The 16,085-nt window shown below is 44.7% G+C and overlaps 2 protein-coding genes and 1 long non-coding RNA gene across 4 annotated transcripts; 1 reads left to right on the top strand and 2 right to left on the bottom strand.

Annotated features, from left to right (window-relative positions):
- The first annotated feature begins 6,194 nt into the window (after positions 1 to 6,194).
- On the top strand, positions 6,195 to 14,317 carry LOC4352755 (L-type lectin-domain containing receptor kinase IX.1). The gene is given in 2 exon segments (XM_026022150.2): positions 6,195 to 7,128; positions 12,871 to 14,317. Coding segments are annotated over 2 exon segments (2,037 nt in total). The 5' UTR covers positions 6,195 to 6,293; the 3' UTR covers positions 14,073 to 14,317.
- On the bottom strand, positions 7,517 to 9,204 carry LOC4352757 (protein TIFY 6a). Of its 2 annotated transcripts, XM_015765257.3 has the most exons (3): positions 8,820 to 9,176; positions 8,402 to 8,637; positions 7,517 to 8,315 (listed from the first exon to the last, which is right to left on the bottom strand). In XM_015765257.3, the coding sequence occupies exons 2-3, from the start codon at positions 8,600 to 8,602 to the stop codon at positions 7,929 to 7,931; spliced, it is 588 nt and encodes a 195-aa protein (XP_015620743.1). In that variant the 5' UTR covers positions 8,603 to 8,637; positions 8,820 to 9,176; the 3' UTR covers positions 7,517 to 7,928. The 2 variants fall into 2 exon arrangements, with proteins under 2 accessions (XP_015620743.1, XP_066162410.1); XM_066306313.1 differs by having other exon boundaries at positions 8,402 to 9,204.
- LOC9271689 (uncharacterized) lies at positions 10,750 to 11,650 on the bottom strand. Its single transcript, XR_001542345.3, has 2 exons — positions 11,295 to 11,650; positions 10,750 to 11,211 (listed from the first exon to the last, which is right to left on the bottom strand). It is a non-coding gene; the product is annotated as an uncharacterized lncRNA (long non-coding RNA).
- Positions 14,318 to 16,085: the final 1,768 nt, after the last annotated feature.

The following is a 16,085-nucleotide window of genomic DNA, read 5'->3' as shown; positions in this document are numbered from 1 at the left end:
CACGGCGCCGCCCTCGGCCTCTTCTGGCACTGCTCCCTGCCACCGCCGCCGCAAACGTCGACGTCGCGGCAGCTGGGCACCGCTGCCTCCTTGAACATGGCTCTCAGCGCCTGGACATTGGCCACAAGCGCATAGAACCTCTCCATCTGCTGCTGATCTTCCTCTCCTCGCTCGTCGCCGTCGCGTGGGAGGCCGAGAAGGAGTCCTTGAGCGCGTCGGCGTCGCGCGAGGAGGGAGCGGTCCAGAGCGAGGCGAGCAGCGGCTCGGGGCGCCCGCACGCGAACGTGCGCCGCACGAACGGGCCCAGGTCCTCCCCAGCGGCGATGGCGATGGAGAGCTGGGCGAGGTCGGCCTCCGACGCTGCCGCCGACGCCGGCGCGTCGCCGGGCTGCTTCCGTCGCATCAAGATCTGGTCATCCCTGTCGAGCTCTTCGTCGTGTTCTCGTCGTTCAGCAGCAAGGTGGCGCCGGCAGGGCCTCCTCTCCCAGCTCGCCGTCGACGCCACCCTCACCCAGTTCGCCATCGACGCCGCCCTCGCTAGGAAGTCCACCGCGGTGGTCGGGATGAGGACGGTAACGGAGATGGATGGAAACGTGATGACAGTGGGAGACTTCTAATCTATCTATCTATCTATCTATCTATTATCTATCTATCTATCTATCTATCTATCTATCTATCTATCTATCTATCGATTTTCTAGAAACGCTCTCATACCGCCATGTAGCACCCTACAAACACTCCTATGCCGCCACGTGGCGCTCTAATAAATTTAGAATTCTAAAATAAATCTGGTGAACCCATTATTTTTTACCATTGGATCTATAATAAAAATAACCAATCCGATTTATCTTAAAAAGGCCCACGTAACCCCCATAGGTGGATAGGTGCATGTACGTACGTACGTACGTCATGCACGGCCCCACGTTCATCTTTTCTCCTTTTTTCTTTTTTCGATCATAAGAATAAAAACCGAATTAATTATTTCAGCCCATAGATATTAAATCCAGCCTATATATATGCAAAAATATATGTACATGCCAATAATATATTATTTTTTTCATATATTATATATATTATTTAGTACGTTGGGCCCCACGTCCCTCCTTTTCTTTTTTTTTTCTTTTTGACTCGCATCACATAAAACTCAAATTAATAAATAATAATTATTAATCTATCTATCTTCTATTATATACTAAAAGTCCATTAGACTTTCTAGAAACGCTCTCATACCACCATGTGGCACTCTACAAACACTCCAATGCCGCCACGTGGCGCTCTAATAAATTTAGAATTCTAAAATAAATCTAACCGTTAGTATTCATTTAATCTGGTGAACCCATTATTTTTTACCATTGGATCTATAATAAAAATAACCAATCCGATTTATCTTAAAAGGCCATAAACCGTCGTGTGGCATCTACAAACGCTCCTAAGCCGCCACGTGGCACTCTAATAAATTTAAAAAAAAATACTATAAATCCGGAGAAAAGAACATCTAACTATCCACTTTCACTTAAATTGATGGGCCCATTATTATTTTAACCGTCAGATTTAATCTCATACAAACAGAGAGATGGAAAGAAAGACCACGTACCTTCCCCACCTCTCCCCTCAGTCGTTGCATTTGCCCTCTCCCCCCGTACACCCCTCTCTCTCCCTCCCCTCTACGTATAATTCTTTTTTCCTATATTAGCTAACGGCGGAAATTCGATTGAAAAATTTCAACATTTGTAACATCTAAATCATATATCCTGAAAAATAAACATCTACCCTTTAATTTTTATTAAAATTAGTGGACATAACACTTCAAGCCATTAAATCAGATTTATGTTTTCTCATCCTTAAAAAAAAAACGTACATCCTCCTCTCTGTTTTCTTTTAGGAAATCCTCTATTTTTTTCCCTCACATTCTCTCTTTATGAAAGCTTTTGCAACAATAAATTTTAAATAAGCATACTTCTAAATACATAATATTTGCAACAGTAAATTTTAAATTATACTAACTTTTTAACTTTTAAATTATAAGTTCAATTTTTTTATCTATTTGTACCATTGTGTTATTTATGATTAAAATCACAATTAGAATTTATGACACATGTTGACTATATTTTAAATTGTAAAATTATATTCATTTAAGTTTTGTTGAGAACCTTTACATGTTATTCAAACATATATGAACAATTATTAAAAGAAAGTGACATTATATACTATTTCATCATATATCACTTCACCAGCATGCATAACTAAAACAGATTTATGAACTTCAAAAAGTTCTAAAAATTCTGAATTATGAGAAAAACAAAATATAGATTATACCATAATTTGATGCATCACAAAACATGCATAACTAAATAAGATTTACTTAAAAAATAATGAGTCATATCCTAGCTGTTTGTCCACCTATATATCATTCAGAGCTTAAGATAGAAATGACCTATTATGTACCAAATTCTACTTGATAAGGCCATAGAAATTATATGGAAGTAAAGATAAAGCTAAATTTTATTTCTATATAACATGATAATATGTTCAGTTTTAGAACAAGCAAGCAAAAGCTGCATGTGTATTGTCCTGTGTATCTATCTATTATATATGAAAAATCCATTAAACTTCCTAAAAAAAACTCTCAAGCCGCCACGTGGCATTCTAATAAATTAGATAAAACCTTACAAATTTTGAGAAAAAAGAAAAACATACAGCCCTCGATTTTTATTTAATTCGGCGGACCCACTATTTTTAAACCATTAGATTTATTTAAAATACATCTCAAATAATAATATATATGCGTACTTCCGTACTATACTACTCACGGCAAAAAAAAGAAAAAAACGTAATTACCATTGTAAGAAGAAGGATTAACCCTGCCACAGTCCCACCTAATTGGTACGAGAGAAATGTATATACGTACTGTTCACCTAAAAAACCCAAAAAACTATAAAAAAGTTCTCACATGTACAATACGTACTACTATCCACCGGATTGAGAACAAAAAAAATATCCTGGGCATGTACATACTACGCACCGTCAACCCGTCCCTAATAAAGTTATCAATAATGTTGGATATTTTCTTGAGAAACAAAGTACAAATGTGGGCGCTCACAACGCACGTACACTTACCCCTACGAACACACACACGCACACTCTACCCCTATGAGTACCTCTGAGAGATTGGGCCGATATATTTTGAGATCGACAAAGTCACCATAAATGCCTCGCTGTCGATGGATACGTCGTCTGAAAGAATTTGTCAAGTCCGGGACTTGAATATGAGTAGGAAATTTCCACCACAAGGAACCTAACCAGTTGAACTATGTTCAATTCAAAATAATGTTGGATATTAAAACAACCATTTAAACCAGTGAAACCATTATTTTTAATCGTTAGATCTATCTTATATAAGAAAAACAATCGTTTATTCATGGTACATCACATTTCAAAAATATTATTGTGCAATTATATTCACGTTAGGTTGCGTAGAACCTCTTACCCACTCTACATGAAATGTTTATAGATGGATTGTCTCTCAAACTATATCAATCATATTATGCTATATAAAATTTAGTGGAGTTTCATGTGCCACCAAATTCATCCTCTAATAAACCATGATAATATATATGCAATAAAAGAATGAAAAACACACTACTTTTGCTTTACACTTACTTTTACTTTCGTTGAAATATTTTCTAAAGAAAATAAGTCTACCTTTTTTTCAAATGACGAAGAAGATTAGAAATAATTGCTTATAGATATTACTTAAATATGATATAATATAAAGCTAATAGGTTAAAAATTATAAAACCAACTAATGTTAAAAAAAATTACGGAGAAATCGGGGTAGATGTTCTCTGGTTAATATATCGCTTTTAGTGTCTCAAACTTAGTGTACGACACATGCCCGCGCATAGTTTCTCAAAAATGTCAAAAAAAAAAAAAGAAGAAAAAGACGATTGACTGACCAGTGCCTGACTGCCTGTAGTTTGTATTTAAGTGATCTTATTTTATTATTACTCTCTCAGTCCCTAAATATTTGATGTCGTTGACTTTTTTAAGCATGCTTGACCGTTCGTCTTATTCAAAAACTTTTATGAAATATATAAAACTATATGCATACATAAAAGTATATTTAACAATGAATCAAATGATATGAAAAAAATTAATAATTATTTAAATTTTTTGAATAAGACAAACGGTCAAACATGTTTGAAAAAGTTAACGGCGTCAAATATTTAAGTACGGAAAAAGTATATCACATTATCACATATCATCGTCGGTAAGGGACTGTTTAGATCCATTTGGAATGGCAAATGGCAAATGGTAAAAGTTTTGGTGGCAAAAGTTTTGACATTGCAAAAGTACTAGTTGGTGTTTAGATGCATGTTAAATTTTTGTCATTCTAACACTAAAGTGTGAGAGAGAAAGAGAGATGGAGTGGTCCCAAAGCACTTTTTGGCACAATTTGCTACTATGGCGTAGCAAATGCCAAATGCCAAATTGTCAACTTTTGCTACTAGTGTTTAGATCCAAAATGACAAAAAGTGCTACAAAATGGTAAAACTTTTACCATTTTGGAGGATCTAAACAGGGCCTAATATAATTGTACAAAATGAAAATCTCATCCGTGACGGAGAGGAAATTGGACCAAGCAGACGCGGCAGGGGCGCAAGACAGAATACGAGTCAAGCAGGCAGGAGCCATATATCATTTGGTGCACCCAAACGAGAGCCCGTGGTCGTCTACTCGTCCATGAGATTGCGTCAAACCGACCTATTCGGTGGTTGCGTCACCCGTTCGATGACTTCAATCTACCCGTATCCGATGGGCTACGCAATTAGCCGATCTGATACGGCCGATTTTTGTTGATAAAATTTTGGACTTTGTTAGGGATTCCTGTGCCCGATAATTTTCTCTATGTACAATTGCTTATTTGATGAAGCATAACTATCAATTTTATTTTCATTTTTAGTTTGTTTATTTGACCCTATATTTTAAAATCGAAGTTTTCGTCTGACCCTGTTTTCACTCCACTATTAGATCCTCCATTAGATCGTCTGACCCTAAGACATCATTTAGAAAAAGTAAAAAAAAATCACTACCCTGATGTGACTAAAATACTCCATTACTAGTCAACCCTATCCCCGTCCCAACCCCCACGGCCCACCTCATACATTCCCGACTCCCATCGCTGGCGGCGGAGGTTAGCCAGGGTCGAGGGAGTGGTGGCAGTGGCCGTGTGCCGAGGGAGGGAGAGGTGGTGGCGACGACGGTGTGTGGAGGAAGGGAGTGGTGGCATCGGCGCGCATAGGGACGGAGCGGCGACGGCGGTTGCTGCGTTCGGAGAGGAGGAAGGGAGCGGCGTCAGCTGCTATCGTGCTCAGAGCGGATGGAGGGAGCGACGGCTGCTGCTGCGCTCGGAGCAGAGGAAGGGAGCGGCATCGGCGGCTGTTGCTGCGCTTGACTGCATCACGGCGGCGCTGGGTCGCATCCTGACCCATCATTGATATCATCTCTTTGACCGCTACCGTGTTTTTGTTTCATTGTATGTAATTTGGGATGGACAAAATAGGACAAACGCTATGTCAATTCTTTAAAAATTAAGTCAAATTTGTCAAAATGAAGCTAATTAAATTATGAAAATGAAGCCAAATCTATAAAATCTATATCAAATTCTTTACAAATATTTTAAAGGTCCAAACAAACAAAATGTTTTCATACAATAGGGTGAAATAAGCAAGGACAGAAAAAACAAATCATTACTCAGTTAACATCGTTATCTTACCTAGACGGAATAAAGTCAACCTTTATCTTCAATTTTAAAAAACAGGGTTAAATGAGTAAACCTGAAAAAAATGATCACATTAGTAGTTAAATTTTAGAACATGATCAAATAAGCATGCAATTACCCCTTTTCTCTATGTATAGTTCGAATTTAGATTTGCATTTGTTTTGAAGAGATTTATATCACTATAAACTATCTTCTCAGGTTTTTATAAATTATTTGGAGAACAATCATGAACGTGTAAAAAATGCTTTATGCTGGAGGTCTAGTTTTGTCCACATATATGCGACTATGCAAGAGGATTGACCGGTTGAGAAGAGTAACAACAAAATAAGGTTCAGAGATGGAGGGGGATAATATATGTAGGTATCTGAAGGATGTTATTATCTAGCTGATCAGCTCAGTGATTACTCAGTAGCAGCGAGGCAGTGACTTGACAGAGTTCTGAAAGTAGGTCTATAGGTGTAACAGAGAGTATACAAATATACAATACGCCAAGCTAGCTAGAGATGATGGCATGATGCAGCTACTCTTCTTCTCCTTCCTCTTTTTGCTGCTAGCTCGTGAAACCTCCGCCGTCGCCGCCGATGGGTGTAGCCGCCGGTGCGGCGGCTTGGTCGTCCCCTACCCTTTCGGCTTCTCCGGCAGCTGCCCCATCATGCTGTCCTGCAACGTCGACGGCGGCAGCAACTCCACCGCGGCGCTGATCCTCCAAGGCAACGACGCTACGACGACGGATCGATCGTACACCGTCGTCGACGGCTCGTTCAACTCGACCGCCTCCACCTTCACCGTCTCCGTCCCGCCGTCGTGCAACCGCACCGTCTCCGACGCCAGGCGGTGGCTCTCCGGCGCCAACTACGGCGTGTCGTCGCGCACCGGCCTGTTCCTCCGCGGCTGCCGGAACGCGACGAGCAGCGACTGCAGCGTCCCCGTCGAAACCATGCTTCGCACGACGAGGTGCAGCGGTGGAGGAGGCAACGAAACCGCGTCCTCCTCCCTGACGTGCATCGCCTCGCTCTCGCCGGCGACGCCGGCGGAGAGGGGTTTGGGCGGCCTGTTCGCGCAGTGGGAGAAGGTGGAGGAGCCTAGGTGCGAGAACCTGCTCACATCCGTGTATGGCGATACACGGGAAGGGGTGTTCTCGCTGGAGTTCGCGGCGGCGGAGATGGGGTGGTGGGTCAACGGGAGCTGCGGCGGCGGCGTCGACGACCTCGGGCGGTGCGCGGCGAACGCCACGTGCATCCCTATGCAGACCCCGAGCGGCAACTGGGGCCACCGGTGCGAGTGCCTGCCATGGATGGCCGGCGACGGGTTCGCCGCCGGCGAGGGATGCTATGCTGGTATCAATTGTGAATTTTTAATCTCTCCAATTCTTTTATTTTCCCTTTAAAATGTTCGATACAAAAAGGTCAAGATTGAGACATCAAGGTGCGTACGACCACGTAGACTAGCATAGTCACCCAACTTCCATTTAGTGAATAAGAACTTTGATTGAAATTGCGCTGCAAAACTTGCTTGAATTTACTAGTTTGTTAGGAATCAGTTCATGATAAAAAGTTACTTTACATTTAGGAGAAAATTCTTTTTCAACTTCAGTCCACCATGTGCAGTTATCCCTTGCATATTATGTAAAGGGGCTAGCTATATTTAAGACACCATATTCCATGTATTCTAATAAAAACTAGTGAAAATGTCTTCACATTATAAATTAAACTATGTTTATAATATAGCTATCTATAAATTTTTAAACTTATAATATAATTATGCTGTAAATTTCAATAATTACACTATAATGTTTCTCCTTTTTCGAGAAACACGGTACAAAAGCGGGCGTTCACAAACGCGCGCACACTCATCCCTATGAATACACACATACCTACACTAAAAGAAAATAGCCGTAAATACGAGCAACTGTGCTAAGTCTAGAACTTGATTTCAGGTGAGTTGGTTCCACCACAAGAAACCTAACCAATTTAGCTATACTCACTTCACACATTATAATATTTATATATACACCTTGTAAGAAAAATATAATAAAGAGTAAATTACACTAGCGGTCCTTAAACTTGTAACGAGGTTTCATTTAGGTCCATGAACTTGCAAAACGCACATCGAGATCCTTAAACTTGGTTTAATACATCATCCCGGTCTAAAGTCTCGTTTTACCGTGGTTTTGCTTACGTGGCATGCACTGGATGATGGCACGTATCATCCCGGTCTGACGAGGCAATCGGTGAGCTTCTTGGCGCCGTCGACCTCCACGGCGAGGAGACCCTGCAGGAAGCCGCACGCGCCGACGGCCACCATCTGCTTCCGGCACCGCCGAGACGGCGAGCAGCACGAACACTGGGAACCGCTCGTCGACGCTGCCGCGGAGGGTGCTCGGGTTCGCCTGGCTGAACTGCACGGCGTGGCGCGGCGACGGCGATGGGAAATGGTGCGGCGCCGCGACGCCGTAGGAGTCCACGCCCTGCTCACGGTGGCCGTGCTGCTCGGCGGCTGCGTACTGCTGCCGGCCGTCGAATCCAAACTGCCGCTGCAGACATCTCAGACCATTAGCATCTAGCATCTCGACGGGAAGAACACGATGGCAGGGACGGGGAGGTCGGAAGCGAGGCGAACCTGCTTCATGGTGGAGGCGGCGGCGGCGCCGTCGAAGGCGTCACCGGGCGAGACAGGCGCGGCGGTGGGCGGAACCCGAAGAGGGAGAAGCGGTCGAACACCGCCGCCTCCTTGGAATCCTCCTCCCTCGCCGCCGCCAACGACGACGATGACCTGAAGGACATGAACGCTTACCTTGGACGCCGGAAACTGCCACTGCATCGCTGCCGACGGGCCTCCTCCTCCTCCGAGGTAATCTGCATCACGAGAAACTACGAATTCACTCACAAATCACGACGCACAGAAAAAAAAAACAATCTGAAATCGATATCATCCCAAATCCATAGCTGCACGCATCCATCTCTGCTCTGGCAGATAACATGCCCAAAATCCGAGCTCGCACACACCCCCGCATGAGAGAGAGAGAGATTAAAAACACCGGTAGGATCTCGCCCGAGTCGAGCATCACGGCCACGGCGGACACCGCCGCCGCCGACAGCGGCGACCCGACGGAGTCAACGAGCGCGTCCAGCGCCGTGGCGCGGGAATCCGCCGACCAAGGCAGAGTCGCGGGATCAGCACATCCGCCCCCGCCACAACCCCTTCACCCCCACCGTTCCGGGGCGATACGAGCAGCCGCGCGTCGGCGGCGAGCTAGGACAGCTCGGCAGCCGAGGACGACAACAGCGACACGGTGTGGAGATTCCCGGCGATGGACATGAGCGCGGAGGCGAGGGGGCGGAGGAGGAGCAGCGCGGAGTGGTGGGAGAGCGACTGCGAGAGCAAGGTGAGCGACGCCACGCCAGGTGAGGAAGGAGAGAAAAGATGGGGAGAAAAAAAAAAGAGAAAAAGAAAATTTAGCTATATTATCGTCCACGTAGCCAAAACCACGGTAAAACGAGACTTTGGACCGGAATGATACATTAAACCAAGTTTAAGGATCTTGATACACGTTTTACAAGTTTATGAACTTAAGTGAAACCTCGTTATAAGTTTAAAGACCGCTAGTGTAAATTACTCTATAATAAATGGCCAGCTGTGAAGGATGTTGACTAGTTAGTACTCCGGCCTGATATGGTTAGAGCAATGACTTGGACTAGTGAGTCTTCCATGTGCCGAGTACTACAACAAGTTTGGTGTTATAGAAATCGCTAAAAAATTTTCTATAAATCTAGTTTAATTTTTTTTTCTATAAATCTAGTTAAACTTAAAAGAAGTTTGACTTAAAAAATTCAAAACTGACTTATAATATGAAACACAGGGGTAGTGTATTATCAATTAATACATCAGTTTTGATAACCATTCAGATTTTCAATCGCTCGAATTATTTAATATATCATTGAAAAAAATAAATCTGTTCAATGCAAAAAGGGACAAGACTGAGACATTGCTAACGACTACGTAGTCTTTTCCACAGCCGCCTACCTTGCTCCAATATATAAGAACTTGAAATATAAAAGCAAGATTTGTATGTGAAATATGATTGTTTGTACTTTCAGATAAGAGAATTGCTCTGGTCCTTCTTTTTGTACCGCAAGGTACTAGTACCGCGAGGTACTGAAATCCCAACCGTTGATGATGACAGATCGAATGGTCAGGATTAGTTGGTACCTCGGGGTACCGACTTGGTCGTGGTGTGGCCTGCGCGATTGAGCAAGGGTGGAAGGGTAGAATCGTAGTTTCGCGTTTGGAATGAAGTTTGGATCGGTGGATGGTTTGGGGAAGTGCGGCATATCCTTCCAGACTAGCATATCCTTCCTGACTAGCAAAACCCTACCCTTTCACCCGATCTGGACGGCGCGGCGGCGGCGGCCACGCTGAAGGCACGGCGGCGACGGCCACGCTGAAGGCACGACGGCGACGGTGGCCCCTGCGCGGCGGCGGTGGCGGCGGCGACGGCGGCCCCTGCACGGCGGCGACGACGGCGGCCCCTGCGCGGCATTCGAGAAGCTTTGGCTTGCGCTGGACCATGCTAGCACAACAAATCCAACCAGGCGGCAGTACGAATGGTCCAGATAGAGCGAAAGTTGAGGAAGACAAAATGAAACTTGAATTTGAAATGGCCGCCAAGATTTTGGCTTGTAAAGCAACATATAAGAAAAAAATTACAAAGCTAAACAAAGAGGCAGACCATGTTAAAAGTTGGTTCATGGGTTCCCTACTTGTTATTGCAATTCTTATGTACAAGATCTTGGAGTATATGTACGAACTGTATTGTTATGAATGCAATTTTTTTTTTCTGAAATCTCAAATAAATTAGAACCATCCGGCTGTCAGTCTCAAGCATATCAAGCAATATTGGCTCAATGTTACCAAATTTGCTAGCACAACTTCATACTCACATACAGTAAACAATTCAGCGCACCAAATTGCAATACATCAAACATATCTTCATTTCCAGAACGCACCAGCACCAAAACACATAATTTTCAGATTCGCATACACCATGTTCACATACAGTTAAACACATCAAAATTCAACCATGCGAGCACAACTCAAAATAGCAGTACATCCATCATACTACAGGAAAGCACATCAAAGATTCATTACAGTCCAATGTATTCATTACGACCAAGAGAATGACAAAACTATGTAAAGTGCATAGCAAAGGGCTGCTTCTACTTCTTATCCATCTCACACATCTTCTTCTACTTTCCTGAAATTGTAGGAATGACAAAACAACTTTGAGACATGATTGCAAAATGTAATAGCCTATAACTTGAAGCCGTCATCCTCAGTCTTGAATCTCATAGCAGTAATCGTACGATACTCCTCTTCCTCCTCAAGGGTCCTGAAATTGTCAGCCATATCTTCACTCATAAAGAGTTTGCCTATAAAGAAAATTTCACAATTCATTCTCAGTACTCAAATCTGGTCAAACAAAAATCGGCACAATTAAATCACAACCGTCTACCTCTACGACAGCGATGAAATCACAGGAGTCGGCGGCAGGGGCAACAAGCACCTGCAACGGCGGCGACGACTCCAGCAGCGGCCGCGACGGGCGCGGGGGGCGGCGTTGGTGACGTGTCCCCACGGCGGCAGGGGCGACGTGCTCCTGCGGCAGCGGTTGACTCCTGCGGCGGCGGCGACGACTCCAGCGGCGGCCGCGGAGGGCGGCGTTGGCGACGTGCCCCTACTACGGCGGCGGCGACGTCCACCGGCAGTAGCCCGTGCACCTGCCGCGGCGGCACTTCCGGTCAAGCGGGTGGGTAGCCCTTGCTGCCTGCTTGGTCGTGGCCTCGTGGGATGGGATGGCTATGGCGCTTCAGGATGAGGTCGCCCAAAACCTGAGATGGATAGCGCACGCGATACAGCCTCATGCCCATCGTACCCCTTTAGCAATGGACGGCCGGATGAAAACTGGTACCTCATGGTACCAGTACCGTGTGGTACCGAAAGGAGGACGGGAGAAAATCTCTTCAGATAAACTTGCGGGGGAGATTTATTTTTACAACTGGAGTGCCCATTTCCTTCTCATTTCTCAAACAGTCAAATATCAATCAAATAGTTATATTTTTTTTTAAAAATGATAATATTGATACAACATGTATGCACAATCTTGCACAATTATATTTCAGGTCGACATAAGAGATCTACAAAGCAAAAAAAATTAAATTCGATCATTAATACTATTCTCTCTATTTCAAATTACTTGTTGTTCTATATGGTCCAAAGTCAAATATTTTAATCTCAATCATCAACTTTTATAAACTCATAGTAATATCATAAGATCTATTTTTTTAGTTATATCATGATAAATACTTTCATAATATATAATATTCACATGTTATTAAACCATACGATTTTTTAGAAATTAATAGTTGAGATAGACATATTTGACTTAAAATAAATATAAAACAACAAATAATTTGAAATGGAGGAAATACTAATATTGTTTAAAGCCAAATTTGTTTTTTTTGAAATGAACTGTACGATACAGTGCGAGGTTGCACGTACTATATGAGTTTAGTTCGGTATGTTCATGTAGCGATATATAGGAAACTATTCTAACTATTTAGATAACATGTAAGGATGAACGCCTTCATATTTAAGTTGTAAATAGACTAATTCGTGCGCCTTTTTGTTTTTTTATTGCAAAAGTGTACTATTTTCTAGAAGTGGATTTTTTCCCTTGAGGGGACATCCCCTCGTTTTATACGTGTCGTTCAAAAAGTTATAAAAAATTAAAAAAAATTATCAAGATAGATCAATATATCTTTTCTCAAACATGCGAGCTAAAAATCGATTTATACAATTCAAAACAAAAATAAAAAATTTGTCATTTTTTTTCTACTTGTATAAGTTGAATTTGAATTTGTGTATTTGTGAAGTGACATATCACATATTTATCTGTCCTACTTTTTTTTTTCAATTTTTTGATGATTTTTTAAGTAACATGTAAAAATAAAGGAATATCCCTTATGATTTGAGTTTTCCCTCTCTTCTCTCACGATCGACTGTCTCTTCTTCCTCAATTTCCAATGCAGGAAAACGTCGTCGAATGCGGGTAGTAGAGTTTGCCACCGCCGGTTCGGTGGCGTTCTTGCTCTGCCTCGCTCTCTCTGTTTGGTGCCTCTTACGCCGCCGACAATGGCGGCGGAATAATGCCAAGCTCACGGTGAAGATGGCGCGGAAACATCTACCGAAGGATGCAAGATTCTTCCGCGGGAAACCCATTGAGGATGAGCTGGAGCTAGAGGCCGCCGGGCCCCGGCGATTCCACTACGGCGAGCTCGCCGCGGCCACGGCGAACTTCTCCGACGACAGGAGGCTGGGGAGTGGCGGCTTCGGGTCGGTGTACCGCGGGTTCTTGAACGGCGGCGACGTGGCCGTGAAGAGGGTGGCCGAGACATCTCGTCAGGGATGGAAGGAGTTCGTCGCCGAGGTGAGGATCATCAGCCGGCTCCGCCACCGCAACCTCGTGCCGCTCGTCGGCTGGTGCCACGACGGCGGCGACGAGCTGCTCCTCGTCTACGAGCTCATGCCCAATGGCAGCCTCGACGCCCACATCCACAGTTCGGGGAACGTGCTGCCATGGCCGGCCAGGTACGAGGTCGTGCTCGGCGTCGGCGCCGCGCTGATGTACCTGCACCACGAGGCGGAGCAGCGCGTCGTGCACCGCGACATCAAGCCGAGCAACGTCATGCTGGACGCGTCGTTCAGCGCCAGGCTCGGCGACTTCGGCCTCGCGAGGCTCATAGACGACGGCCGGCGCTCGCGCACGACGGGCATCGCCGGCACGATGGGGTACATCGACGCGGAGTGCTTCCTCCTCGCCGGGAGGGCGAGCGTCGAGTCCGACGTGTACAGCTTCGGCGTCGTCCTTCTCGAGGTGGCCTGCGGCCGGCGGCCCGCGGTGGTCATCAACGGCGGCGAGGACGCGATCCACCTGACGCAGTGGGTCTGGGACACGCACGGCGGCGCCGCCGGGGGCGGCATCCTCGACGCCGCCGACACGCGGCTGAACGGCGAGTTCGACGTCGCGGAGATGGAGCGCGTGCTGGCCGTCGGGCTCTGGTGCGCGCACCCCGACCGCGGCCTGCGGCCGTCCATCAGGCAGGCCGTCAGCGTGCTGCGGTTCGAGGCGCCGCTGCCGAGCCTCCCGGTGAGGATGCCGGTGGCGACGTACGGCCCGCCGGTGTCCACAGCGTCGGCGCCCACCAGCAACGACACCTCCGCAGGACGGTAGGAGCTATGGTTTCCATGGCCGCCGGACCAGGATCACTGCATCAGCTAGCTCGTTCAGATTGGTGAAACGGCAATCCACGGATGCAAATCTCAATCGAATTAGCTTAATCAGCTGTCTCGATGAATTCGTTGAGTGATTAGCGACGCAGCAGAATTGGTGCCTGTTGTTGGCCGATGCGAAATTTGATCTCGAAGGAATACTTGGATAAAAACGTCTGAATAGAACGACACTGAAATCTGAGTTTATTTCAGGTGATTGATACTACCATATCATGAGTTGGCAATGCCGAAAATCTTGTCACGCATGTTCTTCAGATATTCTGAATTCAACATGTTTTGTGTCTGAATTCTGTCATCAAGTGCCGCGCCTAGGATCCTTTTACTTGCAGTTGAGTCACTGATATATGGGTCATAGTAAAGTGAAACCAACATGTCAGTGACTCAGCTACACGTACAGTTAAGTCAGAGGATCCGCTTCCACCGCGCCTATATGCGCGGCAAGGCCAGCTAGATTCGCATCTTTTCCCGCTCGCCTTCATCGAACCACCCTTCGTCGAGCACCTTGCGTGCATGCCCATCGAGCTCGCCATCGCCATCTGCCTCGCCCTTCACCTCGTTCGCCGACGAGCACCTCCCGCCTGTGCATGCCATCCCCTTGCCGTGCTCGCCTTCCTCTCGCCCTGGAGACCTAGCGCCTAGAGTGCCGAGACCGCCGGCCGAACACTTGGCGTGCGTACGCGGCAACTCATCCAGCTGCTGGGCATGGATCAGCCGCTGACTGGGTTCCTATGCCACGCGCGCGCGTCAAAGCCATTGCTTGCAAGCAGGCAACAACCTCATCTAGTTCGTCACATGCTGAGTCACGCACGCACGCACGCTACACTACGACAGATCCGGGCGCCACTCGTGGTGTATTACCTACGTGTTCAGGTATTATTCATACTTCAATGCATCGAGAGAAGCACAAGAACCAGAAGGTCGTCCAAGTGCACGAGGAAACACAGAGAAGAAATCATGCATGTATGACCAGAGAAAGTATTCTAAACTATTAAAAGACCTCGTTCGGTTAATCTCTCCCATAAAGAAATCGCGGTGGATTCAGAGAAGATTTATTCTACATCTATTGTAGTACTGTGTAATATAATTATTCTCTCTCAATCCCTTCCAATCTCTCTCTTTGGGATTAAATTAACATGCTTTAAAAGGGAATGTCCTCTCGTGTGCTGCATATTACCTTAAAAAATGTTTGTAAGATAGATTAATATGTGATATATCATTTTATAAGCATACAAGTTTAAATATGTCTTCTACAAGTTATAATAAAAAAAATATAACTGTATATACGCATACAAGTCAAAATTTAATTTAATTTTTTACAACTTGTAGAAGTTGTATTTGAATATGTTTGTGGAGCGATATACCATATTTTAAAATATATCTTGCTATTTTTTCAGTTCTTTTACATCTATTTAAATGGTAAAAGGGGGCATTCCTATTAGAATCTTTTCTGTTCATTAGCTGGTCGATCGTAGTGATAATAGAGAGGGGGGGGGGAACTATTTTTTGTCCATTAGGGGATATTCTTTTGCATGCCACTTAAGTATCTATTAAAAAGTTTGAAAAATATGGGTATGATAAATCAATATAAAACATGTCATTTCACAAACATAAAACATACTATTCGCTGTGAAATTTGTTATGTTTTCTATTCGTATAAAGTTTAAATTTGTATATTTGTGAAATAATATATCCTACTTTGCATAGGTTCAATACGTAAGAATTCACATTTGGCCAGTAAACCCAAGCATGTGCATGCATGCATGTCCAAGAGGGAAAAAAAATTGGTCCAACACATGTGAGTAGCTAGAAACGGCCCAAGTACGCGTAAGAGTAGAATTGTCCCCGCTTAAAAGAGACGAACTGCATATGCGTACGTCCAGTCATCCACACAAACTCAAATTTGCCATCAATTCTTTCATAAGTCTCTGTTATAAAACCAGCCCTAAAATCGACA

Source organism: Oryza sativa, chromosome 12 (genome assembly GCF_034140825.1).
Source record: "Oryza sativa Japonica Group chromosome 12, ASM3414082v1".
Taxonomy (NCBI): Eukaryota; Viridiplantae; Streptophyta; class Magnoliopsida; order Poales; family Poaceae; genus Oryza; species Oryza sativa.
This window is presented reverse-complemented; position numbering and strand designations above follow the sequence as displayed.